This window comes from Cydia amplana, chromosome 17, assembly GCF_948474715.1.
Source record: "Cydia amplana chromosome 17, ilCydAmpl1.1, whole genome shotgun sequence".
NCBI lineage: Eukaryota > Metazoa > Arthropoda > Insecta > Lepidoptera > Tortricidae > Cydia > Cydia amplana.
This window is the reverse complement of record NC_086085.1, coordinates 1289038-1306748: the sequence shown is the minus strand read 5'-3', so window position 1 is coordinate 1306748 and position 17711 is coordinate 1289038. Positions and strand designations below refer to the sequence as shown.

At 36.6% G+C, this 17711-nt stretch overlaps 1 protein-coding gene across 1 annotated transcript in view; it reads left to right on the top strand.

Moving 5' to 3' along the window:
• LOC134655690 (hemicentin-1) overlaps nt 1-16975 on the top strand; it is a 217207-nt gene extending 200232 nt beyond the window's left edge. Inside the window, exons 7-17 of the mRNA XM_063511145.1 lie at nt 863-1004; nt 2254-2384; nt 4584-4743; nt 8001-8157; nt 8538-8677; nt 9226-9362; nt 11020-11185; nt 13822-13975; nt 15019-15194; nt 16293-16441; nt 16821-16975. Coding sequence (XP_063367215.1) covers nt 863-1004; nt 2254-2384; nt 4584-4743; nt 8001-8157; nt 8538-8677; nt 9226-9362; nt 11020-11185; nt 13822-13975; nt 15019-15194; nt 16293-16441; nt 16821-16967 — 1659 coding nt within the window. The 3' untranslated portion in view covers nt 16968-16975. The remainder of the gene's footprint in view (nt 1-862; nt 1005-2253; nt 2385-4583; nt 4744-8000; nt 8158-8537; nt 8678-9225; nt 9363-11019; nt 11186-13821; nt 13976-15018; nt 15195-16292; nt 16442-16820) is intronic.
• Nucleotides 16976-17711: the final 736 nt, after the last annotated feature.

Genomic DNA, 17711 nt, shown 5'->3' with positions numbered 1-17711 from the left:
AGTTACAATTTTAACTGCAATAAACTTCGTGCAGAAAGTCCGTGAAGTTTTGCTTGTGTTCGAACTAAACTCGAGTTGCTACTTTAATCTATGCACTTTTCGACTCAATAAACTCTCAAATCAGGCCACCAAGTGAGCTGTTTCCTGCTGTCGCGTGCTCCTTTGTGTTTTAATTAATTGATTCTTTTTAGAGGATCGCCGCTCAAAAGGCAAAAAACGCTTCCTTTGTCCGTTTGTCACGGGCTTGGTCTATACTCGTACTTGTGTTTTATCTCTTAGAGCTTCCGTATTTTGCTTTAATGTACTGGAATTTAAGTTTAGTTTGTACGGCTACTGGTTTGTGTATTTTTTTTAAGATCTTAGAGTATTTCTTGAAATGATTCCATGCTCCAAGTGATTTGTAAATGTACACCCAGTTTATGACGGAACACAAAAACTACATACTTAATAAATTTCAACAAACATATTGAATTGCATTAAGATAATGAAGTTCGGTTTCAAGGATAAACCCCATTTTCTCCCAGGCTATAGATATTCTGATAGAGATTTATGAATCTATGATAATAGGTTTTTTCATTATTATAAGAGTAACGAGCGAAAACCAAATTCCATACAAATTTTTGAAGGTTCCGAACTCTTAGGATCATTAATAACAAAATGATACGATGCTGTGGTTTAAATACATAAAATTGAGGAAACACATTTTCTATTTCATTTCATGTTAATCGAGAGAGAAAAATGGAGACTAGGTTTCTATGGAGAAGCGGTCACGTTACTTCGTCCTCTTTTTTCCTCCGGGACCAAAACTTGTTAGAAACTAATCAAGTAAGTATATAATCACTGCAAATATTCTTTGTTGCAGTTCTCAGAAAACAACGAAACGCTAAGCGTCCTCAGTCTAGTACCGGCCGTAGAAGACGACGGGAAGTTCCTTATGTGCCGGGCGGAAAACAAGCACATTCCCGACTCGGCCATCGAAGACAAATGGAGGCTTAATGTGCACTGTGAGTTCTTGCACTAAACGCGTGTTTGTCTCATTGCCCTGGATTCCTTGGGAGATTTATTAACGAATTTACTGACCCGTTCTTTGTTACCGCCGACGCAACGCGGGATGTAGCTGGTGACGTTTTCAAGCAAAAAATGTCGCATTGTATTGTCAGCTGAGACAAAGTTTTATGTGTAGATAACGTTCCCGAAACGGGGAGTCTTTCCTGTGAATAATTAAAATTGAGCTTTAGGGTCTATTTATTGAATGATGTCAACGAAAACGACGCATAACTTACATACAATTTTTGAGGGAGTAATAATAAAAAAAAAACAGAAATGTTAAATCACACTTTTATATCAGGTTGAATTATATTTCATTTTTTTATTTGTTTATCAAATAAGAACTAATACAAAATGCATTGTTCATATTGTACATATTTGAATAGAATAGATCCTAGATTGCCCAGATCGGAACCAAGCCTAACTGTTCATCGACCAATACGGTATTATGTTCGCTACAATGCGTGGAACAATTTCATTGTCTAACCGAGACTAAAGGCATACGAGTAGGTATGTAGTAAAACTGAAGAGCATATTATACCCATTGATATTGTGTTATAGTATTGTGTCTATTAAGAGGTTCTACGGCAATTTAAGGGTACACTCGGGCAATCTCTTGCCTTGTGTAAATCGTGGTACTATTTGAATTATTAATGTCGCATGGAATCATATTTCAATCTAAATGAACACCGCAATATTGTTTAGAGTGCGACTTTGAACGCTATTGCGACAGAACGGCTCCGCGGCGAATTTTTATTCGAAAGATCGGAATGATAAACTGTTGCTCGACAAAATGGTTTTGCGATGAACGCTTGTTCGAAAAATCGCGATAATGTAAGAGATCGACAAATCGCTTTTGCGATGAACATTTATTCAAAAGTTCGACGCAATAAACTATAATATTATATTAGTTACATGCTGAATCAATTTGAATGTAAAGTAAAAATGCATAATACTTTAAAATTCAAAATTCGCTTTTTAGCGACAAGACCTGTTCTTCCCATTGTCTTCATATATTATGTGTGTTTCTTTGTAAATGTTTTATTGAGGTCGTGAAACTAAGAGGATTTGTATTGTATTGTATACTTTAAAATTCACAAATCATGAATTGTCTGAGCTCACCCCTAAGCGAATCTGCTTAAGCTTTATACGGTTGAAGGACAGTCAAAGGCGCAACGCTACGTTAAACCCCATTATTGTTCACAGACGTTCCGATAGTGGATCTGAGGATGGGCTCCAGTCTTAACCCGGACGAGATAAAGGAGGGGGACGATGTGTACTTCGAGTGCTCCGTGCGGGCCAACCCTAAAGTGCATCGGCTAGTGTGGTTCCATGATGTGAGTATGCAAATATCTTATAAGTACGTTAAAGATTTTAAGATTCAGGGTTGTTATAATATTAATGAGAATCGTAGAGCCAAGACATAGATCAATATAACACACCTTTTTAGTTATTAATTTGATCAGTATACTCACAGGTTGTATTTCTTATTAAAGTCTATTTTTTTATTCGGTAGACTGAAATGACAGTTAATAGTATGAAATGACATTTCATGTTCATACTATTAACTGTCATTTCAGTCTACCGAATTAAAAAATAGACTTTAGTTAAATATTTCATCAGATTTAGAGAATGTCGCCAGGCACCCATAGTACAAGCTTTGCTTAGTTTGGTTTGGGGCTAGGTTGATCTATGCAAGATGTCCCCTAATATTTATTTATTTTGAATTTAACTGTCTTAATGTGTAATTTTACTCATTTTATATCTCTTTGACATGCCGCTCATTTCTTTTAATCATTCGTCATGTTTTAAATGGCGTTTTTTGCTTTTTTTATATTTTGAATGAACACATATTTAAGTTCTGAATTAACTTATAAATGTTATACTCGTAAAACTATGATTTGATCTAGATGATTTCAAATAGTCAGTCAAAATCTATCCTTAAATTCATTACACTTAACTCGGACAAATTCCTGAAATCGGTCGCTTAAAACGTGAATTTATCAACGCTGCACTAGCCTTCCCCAACCGTCAAACAAAAAGGTCCCAACTACAACAAAAATAACAAAGGAAGATGAACTTAAATTGAAAGTAAATAAAGCTCATATTGCAGTGAACCTAGATGCTGGGGATTTTGGTCAAATGCTGTCCAGGCTGTCCTAAAGTGGACAGTGAATGAATAGAACAATGCGTAGGCCGTATTTAGCTAGAATTAGATTTCATTGAAGATGGATGGAGCGTAAGTGTAAGGCCTGAGTGGACGCTCAAGTTGGGCGTGCAGCGGGGCGGGGCGTGTGGCGTGCATGTTAAACAAATGCAAACGTATAGGAGCGGCCTTAGTGCACGCCGCTCAAATCACTTGTGAGCCCGACGCCACGCTGCTCGCCCCGCCGAACGCTCCCCTCCGAGCGTCCACTCAGGCCTTACACTTATGAATGGTGAACGATGTTCAAACCTGTACACGAATTCTATTCTTAGTGAACTATCCTGCAATTAGTATAAGATGCCACATAAATACTGATGATCCAATTAAGATCATAATCATACCCCGGTTTGACGGGGCCAAACTTTTTCGAGAGTTTCGTTTTTTCCTCAATTTTATATGGTAACTTTGAAACAAGTTGTTAAAAATTAATAATCACCGTCTGATTTTAATATCGTTGTTGGTTATTATCAATTATGAAAAACATTTTTAGTAAGACTCATTAAAAAGTTGCGTAAATATTTTAGTATTTTCGATTTCTACCATAGGTAAAATTAATATTATGTTATCTAAAAGATTTTACGCGAGGAAGCCTCTTCACAACAAAAATTAAATTTGCGTAATTATATTATTAATTAAGTAAGCAGTGTACCGAAATGTTTTTTCTTTCATAATTATTTTATTAGTCATAAGATACTTATAGGGTTTCATCGCCTATTTGAACTTATGTTAATTTGCTGGCTATTATTAACTTTTATTGTATTTTTACTTTGAAATTTCGTTTGAAATGGTAAAACTTACTGAGTGAGTGAGTGTAAATTACTAATTTGAAACGCTCCAAAATATATTAATACACTTATGTTATTGGTCGAAGTTTTCGCAGGTTCAATTAAAAAAAAACGTTACATTATTGTTACTTTAAAAAATAAATCACATATTATGAAACTACTTTACCCAACTTGCGCGTAAAATATTCTCTATTTATTCTGAAGGAAAAATGACACTTCCCGGCCGGCCTTTTGAGGGCCATAATAAATTCCTGCAAGCCTGCAAAGAATTGCCGTCCTATGAAACTCAAAGGGCAGGTTTTTGCACAACTAATGTTGTTCTTTTGATACCGCTGACGGAAGCTGACTTAATTTGATTCTGTGTTTTTTTTTAATCTGCGTGTGTAATTTCTTATAAAATATAAGTTTATTAAAAACTGTAGTCTCAATAACAAAACACACTTATACAAAATTAAATAGAGCGCGTTTTATTAGACAGTGAATCTTCTGTACCTAGTACTATTATTTATTTTGTGATAGTATGTAACCTGTATTTGTTTTTCTAGAACACCGAGATCCTCCACAACGAATCTGACGGCATCATACTCAGCGCCCAGAGCTTGGTTCTCCAGAGGGTGACCAGGGCAGCTGCTGGTGATTACACCTGCATGGCCGCCAACAGCGAAGGCAAAGGCACTAGCAATCCCGTCTCCTTGTTGGTCAGATGTAAGTCAAGACTCCTTGTATCCAGGATCTCATCTACAACCAATTGTGCTTCCTCATACAGCGGCTTCTCATTTTAATCAGATCATTGGTTCGGCTGGTCTGGTAAGTACAGACCTCCCCCAAGGATCTTCTCAAGAACCCGTCGTGCGTGTTCCTCAGAAAGCGGTTTCTTGATCCATTGAGCCATCTCTTCGTATTCAGGGTTTAGGGCTCTGGTAAAATAATGATTTTACATCCATTTCATAAATTACCGTTTATTATTTAAAAAAAATTTGACTGCTTCTGATCTCGTTCACGAACCAGCTGTTACTATTTTTGCGGTTATGTGCGGTGTTGACAGTAATCTTATAATCTACTATCATATCGCGACTTCGAAAATGTTTTGTCGATGTTTAATTTGCCTTTGCATTTGAACGAACGCGTTTTATTCAAAACCGCGTTTTATTAAATTGTCAAAAGTTAAAATGTATTCTGCAAAAACTAAAAGGTGAAATTTGAATCTTCCAGTCTGAATAACAGTCTTTATTTTTTTTTAAATTGCGCGTTCTGTCAAATGAAAGTTTGGCAAATGAAAAATCTGACAAACTGTTTCGAGGTTTTGATAGGTAATTCAGTAATTCCCAGCTGTGGCTGACCATCGAGTGCGACTTTTGCCTCGATTTTTTTTTCTGAATTAGGTAGGGTTAAGAAAATATCAACCGTCTGTATAAAACCCTCCCTCCACGTTCTCACACCAAACGCAAATCCAATTTTTTAGCTAGAGCACTGCGTAAGCTGACGTTTTAAGTCGACATTCGCCTGTTGGACGAACTGTGATCCCTGAATGATAGACATATCTGAATAGATGTCGCATGCGAGAAAACCGTAAAATGTGCCTAATTTGCTACATACTGTGTACTCCTTCTCAGTGCACAACAGTGCCTTCTCAGTGTAATTTAATAGTAAATATGTTTATGTAATTTAATTTAATAATTTAATCCTAATGTATTAATATATTTTAATTTTATATAAGAACTGAACAATGCTTTTGACATGTAATATTTAAAATGTTATGAATAAATGTCTATGTCAACACCCGCCTGGAGAGATTACTCTCTAATCTCTCTATTGCCCTCTCTCTCTACTTTTACTTCAACTACACTGGAATATTCCTACTGAGTTTGCATCAGCGAGATCAGTTGAGCGACTCAACCTGATCTAGGTGTGGTGAGGAACTCGAATCGTTTTGAGTGCATTTACATGTTCTCTTCAGATATGTCTGTGGTTCTGTTGAGTTCGGGCGCTAGTCGGATTTCGGTCGGACGCCTAGATTGGTCGCTAAATGCTTAAACCCTGACAACGTTTAGAGTGTCACATATATGAGTTTTGTCAGCTTAGGTTTCCAACGTGTTTTATTGAAGGGCTCTCGATTGGCCTTATTAGTATTTCTGTTGTTTTGCTAGACGTGATTGTTTTAAGATTTCGGAGTAGAATTTGTTATGAGAAGCAAAATATTAAGATAGTTTCAGATTTATTGAGATAAAAGGTAAAAACGCACGTTAGCTATTTTTCCGTCGCATGTTTTGCAGGGGACCATATCTATTGTCCCCTTCTAATTTCTTGACTTTACGCTGCTTAAGATACATACATACATGGGATAATAAAACAATATTTATGTGTTCTCTTAATATTCTTCATATTCCGTTTAAAATACTCGCATTCTAAACCGTTTTAAGACGCCCGCTGAATATAGTATGCTTACTTACCCGCATTTTGCCCATAATAGGGTATTAAAACTAGCATTTTCTTTGAAAATGCTTTAAATTTCCGAGCGCTTTTCTGGAATGCAGCGTAAAGGCCCGGGGCAAATTTAATTTACCAGGTAACGGGATAAGGGACGCACTTGTTATTATTAATTTTCTCATTAAAACGCTTCATGGTTATGTTGGGGAACTTGTATAGGCCTTATTATCTGTTTGACGCTGTTTGCTGCGTCACGGCGCAGCATACCTATCGCGTTGGTATCGTGGTAGCGTTAACGTGACAGTCCATTTCCAACCGCAACTGCACTACTGTTCATTTTACTATGGAAATTGACAGCGCGTTCAGTACCAGTAGTGCAGCTGCGGTCAGAAATGGAATGTTACCCTTACGCTCTGTATAAAGAAATATTGCTGTCTTCCATACAAACTGACGGTGTACAATGCTTACAGCATAAACTGAAGTTCAAGACGAAGAGTATCAGAAATATTTAAGTATGTAAATACTACTAATATTTAAATATTTCTCATAATGATAAGGAGTATTTTTTATTTGACATTGTATTTTTTTAACTAACACAATAATGAGACCATAACCGATTCGTTCGTAACAATCAGGAGAGAATCGATACATTCACTGCTTCGGGTAGTATTGCATACATGATAGTATTATTATCAGACGTCTCGCTCTGATACAAAATTATTCAGTACATGTTTAGTTGATTAATTTCTCTTTAAATATCAAATTCTCCTTATATAAATATAATTTCACATTTTCTCATTAAAACGCCTCTAGCTATTATCTTGGCAAACTTAGCGCTATCAATCTAGATTAAATCTGCAAACTTTGATAGTTTTCTTGCTTTCATCATTATAGAGTTTCAGTCTTATTCTTCATTATTCTGGTGCCATGAACCAGGATAAGTATAACTTTTTCAAAGTAATATCGCAGAAGTTAATGGATACTGAAATTGGTGACTTTTGCTCGAGGTTATTGTCGATAAACTGAAGCTTTCAGGATTTTTATAGTGCTCTTAGAATCTGCGAATGATTTAAGGAGAGATTTAGCGGGTTGCTTTTTGTTGGGTCAAGAGAATTTGTACGTTCTAATAATAAGTGTTTTTAAAGCTAGTAAGTTGTGGTTTTTTTCTACAATCCCAATGGTAAAGTGTGGTGAGTGAGTTAGAATCTGACTGCTCTTGTACCGTTGAGTCTTTATAAGTAGGTAATTTCATATTATTAGTATAACTATAAAACTACATAATAACAAACAATCGACTTTATAATGATGACTTGTCCTCGTACTTTTTAACCGTCAGACCAAATTGCACTTGTCAAACCGGGGTATGGTGATGGGCAACGGTACTTTTTCTTGAATATTGTTTTTTGCTACAACTCTACATATACCATGTATCATACAAATTGTATATGTAGAATTGTAGATCATGTAACTAACTGCCAGCTAAGTAACCGATTGCTTTTCATATCCTAAAATTAAATTACACCTTTTGTCAACAGACGCTCCAGTATGCGCCCAACAACGCGATGGGGAGCTCTTCGGTGCCCTCAAGCATGAAACCGTGTCGTTACACTGTTCCGTCGACGCCAACCCGGCGGTCACGTCGTTTCATTGGACGTTCAACAACTCTGGAGAGCAGACAGATCTAGCGCCTAAGTATGTCATTGTCATCATTCGCTTACCCTTTTTCCTTCACTTAAGGTCGGCCCAAAAATGTATTTTTCCTCTATACCCCTGTGTCGTTTGTCATCTCATCAGTTGCTTCCTTTTCATATCATCTCTCACACAGTCCATCCACCTTTTCTTTGGTTTTCCTTTCGTCTTATATCGGAGATATGTTCTCCATATCAGTTCCTTAATCAATTTCCTAGTGACACATCATGCCAATATCACACACAATTATTATCACCTAATCTATCAAAAATCGCTGACAGACTGACTGGTGGTTTTGGGAACGTGCTGAACATAATTTTGATTTAAACCTCCTAATTATTGTCAATTTCGCATTCCATACTAAAGATGTATTATTTTCTCAGGTTATTCAATAGCAACGGCCACAAGTCAACGTTGAACTATACTCCCACCACCGACATGGAGTACGGCACGCTGATGTGTTACGGGAAGAACTCTGTGGGTCAGCAGAAGGTGCCGTGTTCATTCCAGCTTGTGGCGGCCGGTGAGTCGGTGGAGCTGATCTTCATTTGTTAATTTTTTTTATCATGATTGGCCACAACTTCTAATGGTATCATCAAATGATAGTTGCAGCGTCTAAGGAAGGGTTTTGAAGGAGAGAGTCTACAGACTACATCGACTTCGATAGCTGTTCCAATAGCCGATCGTCATTTCTTACAATGCGGCTCTCGGCTGAATGATGAGAATCATTAATTCATTACGTCGTAAGTTATGAAGTGCAAACTTTCTGAAGATTATCTTGGCCGTGAAAATAGGTTCCTCGCCCTAATTATTTCTATTCGTCGAATGCTTTGAATTTGGACGCTACGCTTATCGTGCGTAGTATCATCGTGACCCTTGTCAGAACGCACGAATGTTGACATTATGCTGTCGCCGCTTGCATCATGCACGTCTGGCGGTCAAAGAGATAAACTGTCAAGATGAAAAGCTTCAGTCGAAAAGCATTGATACCTACTGGTTGTCTCTAATGGTAGTAGATTATGAGTATTATGACTATGCTCAGAATGCTACTATATTAGTGTTTTTTCCCAGGTCGTCCATTCCACCTGCAAAACTGCACGGTGGCAAACCAGAGCATCGACTCCTTATACGTCGAGTGCGTGGAGAACTTCGACGGCGGTCTCCCCCAGACCTTCCTCATGGAGTTGCTGGAGCTGCCATCTCTGATTGTGAGTATATTTTATTATTATTGAATTATTGGCCTTTTTGAGTGCCGCAGTCCATTCCTAGATTCAAGACATTTTAAAGTTCGGCCGTTGATTTAAGGGATTTCCATATTATTTGGGCTATAATGTGCTGTACCTCATAAAGTTGCGATTATGTGCCGCCCTAACTAAGCTACCTAAGCCATATCATATTTAGATTAATTATGCTTTTTATAATATATTTTAAACTACGCACTTTTTTGAATTCCTTTAAACATAAATGCTCCTAAAAGTACCAGTACAGAATATATCCACGTAAATATTTTCATTGTTAGATTTTTCTACGGTTTTTTGTAACTGTTCGATTTTTAAATAAAACCGCACACAAAGCAAAAACTAAAAAAAATACAATAAAATTTGTTCGAACTGAATGCGAAATTCGCGGAACTATGTCCAAATGCTTGACAAACAAACAATGCAACAAAAACGTGCCACAATCATTTGATAGCGTTCGGAAAAAAATTGCAATGGCACTTGTATATTCAGAATATGTACGAGTCAATTTTTCACCCTAACCAGTTAATCATGACCTCAGATTCCATAACCTATTGTGTATATCCAGAGAGCGTAATACGGGTTTTTTGTGCCTTTGACTCACCCATGCTGGTTGTATATGAATGGTCCTGTATTGAACCCGAAAGGCATCGCGTTGATTTGATCGCGCCGATACAACATGAGCAGGCAGTTTATCGGTACAGTATCCCATCGGTATCGGTAATCCTGTTTATGCAAAACTACTTTTCCGTTCGTTTTGCTCGAGTATGTAATAGTTGGTAAGCTGTTTAACTGTTTGGAGTAAAATAATATCGGTAGTAGTTCTGAAATCTATTATCTGGTATAAAATTTATAATAAGTCACTAAAATTACTATCATAAATTACGTATAAACATAATTATATTGTAGTAAAATTATCATTGTACTTAGTTTTGGTTGATATAGGTAGTTTTTTGTTACTTACACTCATTCATAGGTAATCATCATAATTGGCTTTCGTTGTTATTGTAGTCTATATGACTTACACTATCTACATACCTAATATGTACTTAGTTATTTTATTGGTATGAATGAACAAACTTTCATTACAGAAACTGTTTAGAATTTCGATACGATATTTCCGATTCCAATGTTCCTGAGAGTATTAATTTGTTATTCTAAATTAACTTTACATCTAAAACGAGCATCAAATCTAAAATTTGTCCCTGTAATATTTTAATATAGCTAACTAATATAACACACCCGCTGTCTGTACGTAGTGGAGATTAAATTAGTTTCGTAGAGTTATGTATCAAACTTTGCTTTTACTACGTCTTTAAAATTTCATCAGAGCTTCGATATAAGTTTGAGCTAGACGTATAAAATAGAGGCATAAAATTGTCTATTATTAATAGAGTATTAAAAAAAATGATTTTGGTCGACGTTGTCTAAAATTTTATTGTAAAAGATACCTATATAAAATCGCTGATAATGCTGTGTAGCCATAAGTTTGGAATAATCCATTCCATCTATTTTTAATGCATCTTACTCAATGGAGGATACTTTATATTATTGAAATGTATTATTTTTAGAACTTAACTGTATCACATCATTTATTTTTCTTTCGTAACAATGTATTATTTTACAGGTCCGCTACAACGTCTCAACTAACCGAACACCCCCTTTCTTCGAGATCAAAGGGCTGCCGCCCGGCGTCAGCTACCGTATCGACTTATACGCCGTCAACGCAAAGGGTCGTAGCGACGTGTCGACAATTGAAACTGTCACTCTGAAAGGACAAGCCAAGTATACCGGTAAGCTGGTCCCAAGATAGTACCCTGCGGTACACCCTAACTTTTAGAATATTATTAACGACAATTATAACTATTTATAACTCTGAACGTTAATGGATAATTTTCAAGTTCTAATTAATTACAAAATAGTATAAAAAAGACCTGAGCCTCCATAATTATATATTACATCATAGTTTTAATCTTTAGTGTCGAATGCGTTAGTAAAATCCGAAAAAATCGTAATCCTGTATAATAGTTAATATTCCGTCATTAACTTATAATTATTGGTCGTGCGAATACAAAATTTAATTCAGAAACACGTGTATATCTGAAAAAGTGTACGAATATGTCGCCGAACCGATCCGAATTTCCTATATTCATTTATACCTACACGGTATGTTAAAACCCGAAGTCACTAATGAAGTCAACTGCGGTCGTGCCGTATTTCCTGATTGCAGTCGAATAAACTACCCGCGGCCGAGCAAACCGCCAATTTGAGAAACATTTGCACTAAAATACTGTACCAGTATATTAAATGGCTTATTTAACTAGAAAGTTAATGGTTCTTACGACATTTGGGAAGTTGAGTGATTACGCTTGTGATTGTGTGATTATTTAAAGTTGACTTTAAATTCGAGGCTCGAGTGCTTTGACATGGTGCTCAACTTTTACCTGCTGGTTTCGAAAGGCACTTTAAGCCTTTAATAATAAGTTTCACTTTACTAAATCACCTGAAAAGGAGATTGCACGTTTTAGAAGGACGAGTTCCTATAGAATGTAATTGAGTATGATTAGAGTAATGGTGTTTGGATCGAGTGGGTCTAAATCGGAAGCGCTCATGCTAGGCGTGTACTAACATAAGTTTTACATTAAAGTGAAGAAAAGAAAACCATAAAAGGGGGTTATAATTTTTTTCACTATTAATATTTTTATATTTTACCAGGTTAGACTAGATTTTATAGGAATCTTTCAGGATTTATATTAGTCAGGAATAAAGACATCCGATACGAACCAAGTTTGGTGCGGAACAAAATGTAACCAAGAATAACTAATATTGTTTCATGTTTAGTCTCACTCATCAACATTCAGTGTTTATTGTTCTCTTGTTAAATTCATTGTTTCTCTCCGTGAAAACATCTGTATATCAAACGATATGTCATAGTAAATTCACATATTTTTAATTATCTTTTTCTACTAATTTCCCGTTTTAGTACAAGAAATGTTAACTACATCAAAGGCAATAAACGTCAGAGCCACGTTTATTTTCCGACATTTGCCGGAAGACGACTGCATTAAAAACTGCATACAATAAACGTTACCTGCCAACCGATCCTACACCGTATTGTTAGTATTTAAAGTATAGTTTCCTTTGTCAATTTAAATTGTGCCGTCTTCAGTCTCTATTTTATAACTTGCCGTAAATTAATTAAAACAGAACTGCATCAAACAAACCTGTGATGCTGTTTTGGTACACAATTGTATTTTTGACAATTTGGTTTCTGGAGTATAATTTACTAGAGTTGCATTTACCTACCAGTAATAAGAAAGTTAATGAAATAAATGATAGCGATCTAGATTTTGATATTCAGTTTAAAATATTAGTACTTTAGATCTAGTTTATTATTAAGGGATTTTTTGTTCTGTGTTCACTTAATGTTTTCAGTTTATTATATTTTTGTGATGTTATATTTTTATGTATCTACACTAGACATTACACACTCGTGGGTAACTTTCTGTAGATTTTTGACGACTTTACCAAGTTACCTTTTGCCTTTAGCCTTTGTTTCACTCAGCGATGCCATAATACTGTTAAAACTGTATACATATTGTAATAAATACACTATTTTAATTAAAATTTGTGTTTGCGGTTCATATAATTTGAAATTACCTTTGCTAAAATTCTCATTATAAACGCTTCGTCAGTAAGCTAATCTTCTTAGTTACATAATCATGCTTTGAAGTGTCTGTTAATAATGTGTCATGTTATGTTTGTTTGGTATTTAAGGTCCCTTTAATGTGTTATTTGGAAGCCGTTGTTTAGATTTGTGTGTTTTGCGGGGAATTCTTAGATTTCTTCTTTGATAGTGATTTTATTTGGAACACTACGTACGTGTGATCACGCTTTAGGAAAGACACGATAATAGTTAGGTTTGGTCTATTTTCGGGAGTTTTATTTGTTTTAATGATTCATAATAATATTTAAAAAAAAAAATATTCTGGAAATAGAATTATTTCGCTTGGCGTATAATTTTCACCTATAATCGCAGTACAAAAAGGAAAATAAACAATGGATTTTATTAACTTATTTGAGTATTAGACAACAAAGACAGACAAACAAGCCGCGCTGTATAATTGTTTTGCCTGTGGTAAAAAATATCGGCTGTAGTATTGAAAAAAAAAACCTAAGTTACTGCAGTCTAGATACCTAGTAAAGGTAGTGCATTTTACAAAATTGTATAGGGTGATAAGACTTGGAGGCCAATTCAAACTTACATTGTGACATCAAAATTATATCCAAATGATCTCAGTCGCGCGTGAATTTCGCTTGTCGCACAGGCGACGGACATCATTTAGATTTATCATTTTGATGTCACAATATAATTTTAATTGGGTTTTTAGTTGAATAAACTGAATCTATAAATATATTTTTGGTTCAGGTGAAAGCAACACGCTCGGCGTCTCACCAGTGTTGGCTTCGATAGCGGCCATGTCTGCGTTGCTGGCCACAGCTGTGTGCGGAGTGCTGGCGGTCTTGTATAGAAGACACGCCAACAGAAACCGGGGATTGCCGGCGAAACATGCGCCGTTGAGGTAAGTGAACTGTTTGAGTAGGTAGTAACTATTCCAATTTTTGTGGTAGGAAACTAGCCACAAAAATATATAATGTATAATGTATGTATGTGTAATGTATGTTGTGTATTGTGTAATCGTAGATGGATAGATCAACTTTTTTTTCTTTTTTTGTCGTCGGCCGGGTGACAATAGTAGTTTAGATACGACGTAATATTATACTACGTTTCTAGAATAGGTATACGATTTTTAAATTAAAAGAATTTAAAAACAAATCACTGTCTCGAGACCATTTGGAATCCCGTTCCAACCAATCATTGAGCTACCGAGCTGTCGAATCTTGATCGATCCTGATGAGTTTTTAAATAGTTCGGACGTTCAGCAATATCGACGTAGTACACTAGGTACAAAAATGAATCCTGACGACTGACAACTATATTATAGTGAGTCAAAGGACTGTCTCATTTCAAACATAGACAGAGAGAATTATACTATCTTTGTCTTACACTAGTACTAGCATCCAAAAGAAAAGGATGAGTATAGTTTATTTATTTCCTTTTTACTGACAAATTGGTTTGACCAACTACAATATCCTTTTCACCTCAGCAGCTCGAACAAGGGTACTTTGCTACTTAAAAACAGTGAGCAAAATCGCATTTTGCTCACTGAGTGGGACAAAATGAGCAAAATGCGATTTTGCTCACTGTTTTTAAGTAGCAAAGTACCCTTGTTCGAGATGCTGAGGTGAAAATTTAATTGTTGGCATATCTTAAGAAAACATGAGTGAATAGAGGTAAGTGATGAAGAAGGAATACATTTTTTGGGTTCTCTAATATGTTCTCACTGCTGAGGTGAAAAGTTTAGTGAACTACACGAGATCAAAGTTATTTACATCTCGTGCGCTTTTGAGTCCCTTACTACGCTCAAGATTCTAAATTAGATTCACTCGCTACGCTCGTGAATCTATTATAGAATCTTTCGCTTGCACGGGACTCAAAATAAGCACTCGAAGAAATATCAAACTTTGATCTCTTGTTGTACAAATAACTATTTTCTGCCCCTAGCGAGGCAATGTACATGGAGCGCGCGGCGCACGCCCCCACTCCCGTAAAAGAGGCGGAATCCCGCGCGAGCAGCACGGAGCCGCGGGGGGAGACGCGCGGGGCGCGCGGGGCGCTGCTGCACGCGCCCGACCCGAGAGAAGACGACGCTGATCCTGACATCATACCCTGTTTATATGGTGAGTATCCACTGCAGATATTTGCGGTTAGATCTATTTATTTCATAATAGGCTACATGACTAATTTTCTTTTATGGTATCAATCGATCGGGTTTGTTTTTAGGATCAAATGTCTATATGGGACCCATTGCATTAAAGTAACACAAAAGTCAGAAATTGTAGTCAAAGTCCGACAGTCGCACTTCACTCGCGAAACGCCCTATGCAAAACGGCCAGAGGCCGTGACGTCATCGCCCATCTTGTAGTATGGACAAAACAAGAAAATTGCGTTTTTGTCGGTGAAATATTGCGTTTATGTATATAGTTGCCATACAATATTTTTTTGGATGAAATGTAAGGAGTCGAATGGTGGGTACCATTCGACTCCTTACATTTCATCCAATTACTTTTATCGTTTTTGGAAGTTAAAAAAAACTTAAATTTTGAAACTTTCAGGTCCTATATTTTTGTAATTTTTCAATATTTTATTTTAATATCCACATTATTGTGATAAATTGTTCGTTTGCTATTTTACTAGATTTTGTTATAAAATTCAACATGTGTCATCATCCCTATTTAATTGTTGATGTGTTTTTTTTTTGCTTGTATGTAAATTCCATGTTGACGTGTCCAAGTGCCCTTGTGGCATATTTGCTGAATAATTGTTGATGTTTGATGAGCACTATTTTTCCGACTAGTGGAATTTGTGCATTTTTCTTCATGGATCGAGGAAAAAGTCAACGTGTATCGGGCTGTCAAAAAGGCGGGCGACAGATATAAGGGTCAAACACAAAACTATGTTCACATCTCTCCTGTAGACATACACAAAAGTTAAGGGCTATAAAGGTTAATTTTCTTATTTAACCCTTAACCACATGAAGGGGTACTCCTGTTATTTGGATGAGTATGATAAAATAATTACCTGCACGCCTACGAGCTATTAACTATAGTCCACAGGAGAGAAAACTTTACAGTTTTGATGAACACATAAGTTACTAAACTAAAGCACTCTGGCTTAGTGTCTGACTTTAATTATAGAACTGTAGTATAGATATGTAGCTTAAACATTTCAAATTCTGTGAAAAAGTAAAAAGTTTCTAACTACGTCTTTGTCTCTAGAACGGAGGCCAGTCTCCAACGGCTACATGAGCCTCCAGCGGCCTCCCTCGGCCTCCAAGATGCCGAAGGTGGAAGAGATCCGCGCGGACCCCGACGGGGCCTACTACGCGGACCTGAGGAAGAAGGATTATAGAATACCTTTAACTAGTGTAAGTATAGGTTGTAACCCCTTAGAGAGAGAAAAGCACCTACTACCAACCACCACTCGTATATATATGTAATTTTATATTTGCCCTAGATTGGTATAGGTCATAAACAACAATTTGGTTCACGTTTCCTATTTTGGACCAAAAGTGCCGGGTTATAAAGCCAAGACTTTTGCTACATAATCACCCATAACCACCTAAGACCCTGCGTACAATTTTTCGTACATATTCCAAAAAAAAAATTTGAACTTTCATTGAGTAACTAAGGGTTCCAAATTTAAAAACAAAACAAATGCTTCTCGGTCGAGGATAAAACCCACGAATGGGATTTATGATAGTCGCACTTTTGATTAGTCACTAATCTTCTTTTCCATTGTTACAGTCGTATCATAGTTTAGGAAGAGTGAACAAAGGCGTGAACGCCTGCAGCCCATCCTCGGCCACGGGCGTGACGTCGTCGCTGACGGCGCACCGACTCCGGCCCGAGGTCGTCACGACGTCGCACCGGGTGCAGGAGAGCTGTATATAAGTAGATTAGGGTAGTCATAGGGTATGGCGCATGTAATAATTTGAAAATTGTTCAGAAAGGTATTCGACTTTTTGGGCGTTGTCCTGTAGGGCTAAGATGGCCGGCTCTTTATCATTTGTCACCATGGCTGTCACGTTCTAACAAATATGTAAGTGCGAAAGTGAAGCATAGCATGACAGGTGATAAAAATGCGACCATGATGGTGGATAAGCTGGTCAGATGAATGTATCATCAATCAGTCAGTAGTGATACAGCCTGGATTACTCGAAGTCAAGTCAGGTAAAGTAGCTTTATTCTGAACTGGATAAATTTTGCGGAGAATAGTGGACTAACTAGCCGTACTGGCTTATGTCAGCAAACAACCTGCCTTAGTTGAGAGAAGGAATAACAACAAAAATGAATATTCGTTATTCAAATATCAACCATGAATTTTAATAATACCCCAGCTCCAATAGGGTCACGAATGCATAAAGATCAGACGAACGCGCAAATAATTTAAGAGTAATGTCTTGCTCAATGGATATGGATATGGGAATAGTCATGTGTTAGCGCCATTTCCCTTCAAATTCTGCAGTCAGATCTTGGATAGCAAAAAACTGAAAAATTGTCTGTAGGTAAGTACCTAAACAAAACCTACAAATAAAAGTCTGGTATGGCAACCAACGACCTTAACGCAAAATCTCCAGGCTAAAGCAAAACGTTATAATTATTTATAACATCTTTGCTATCCACCTTGATAAAAAA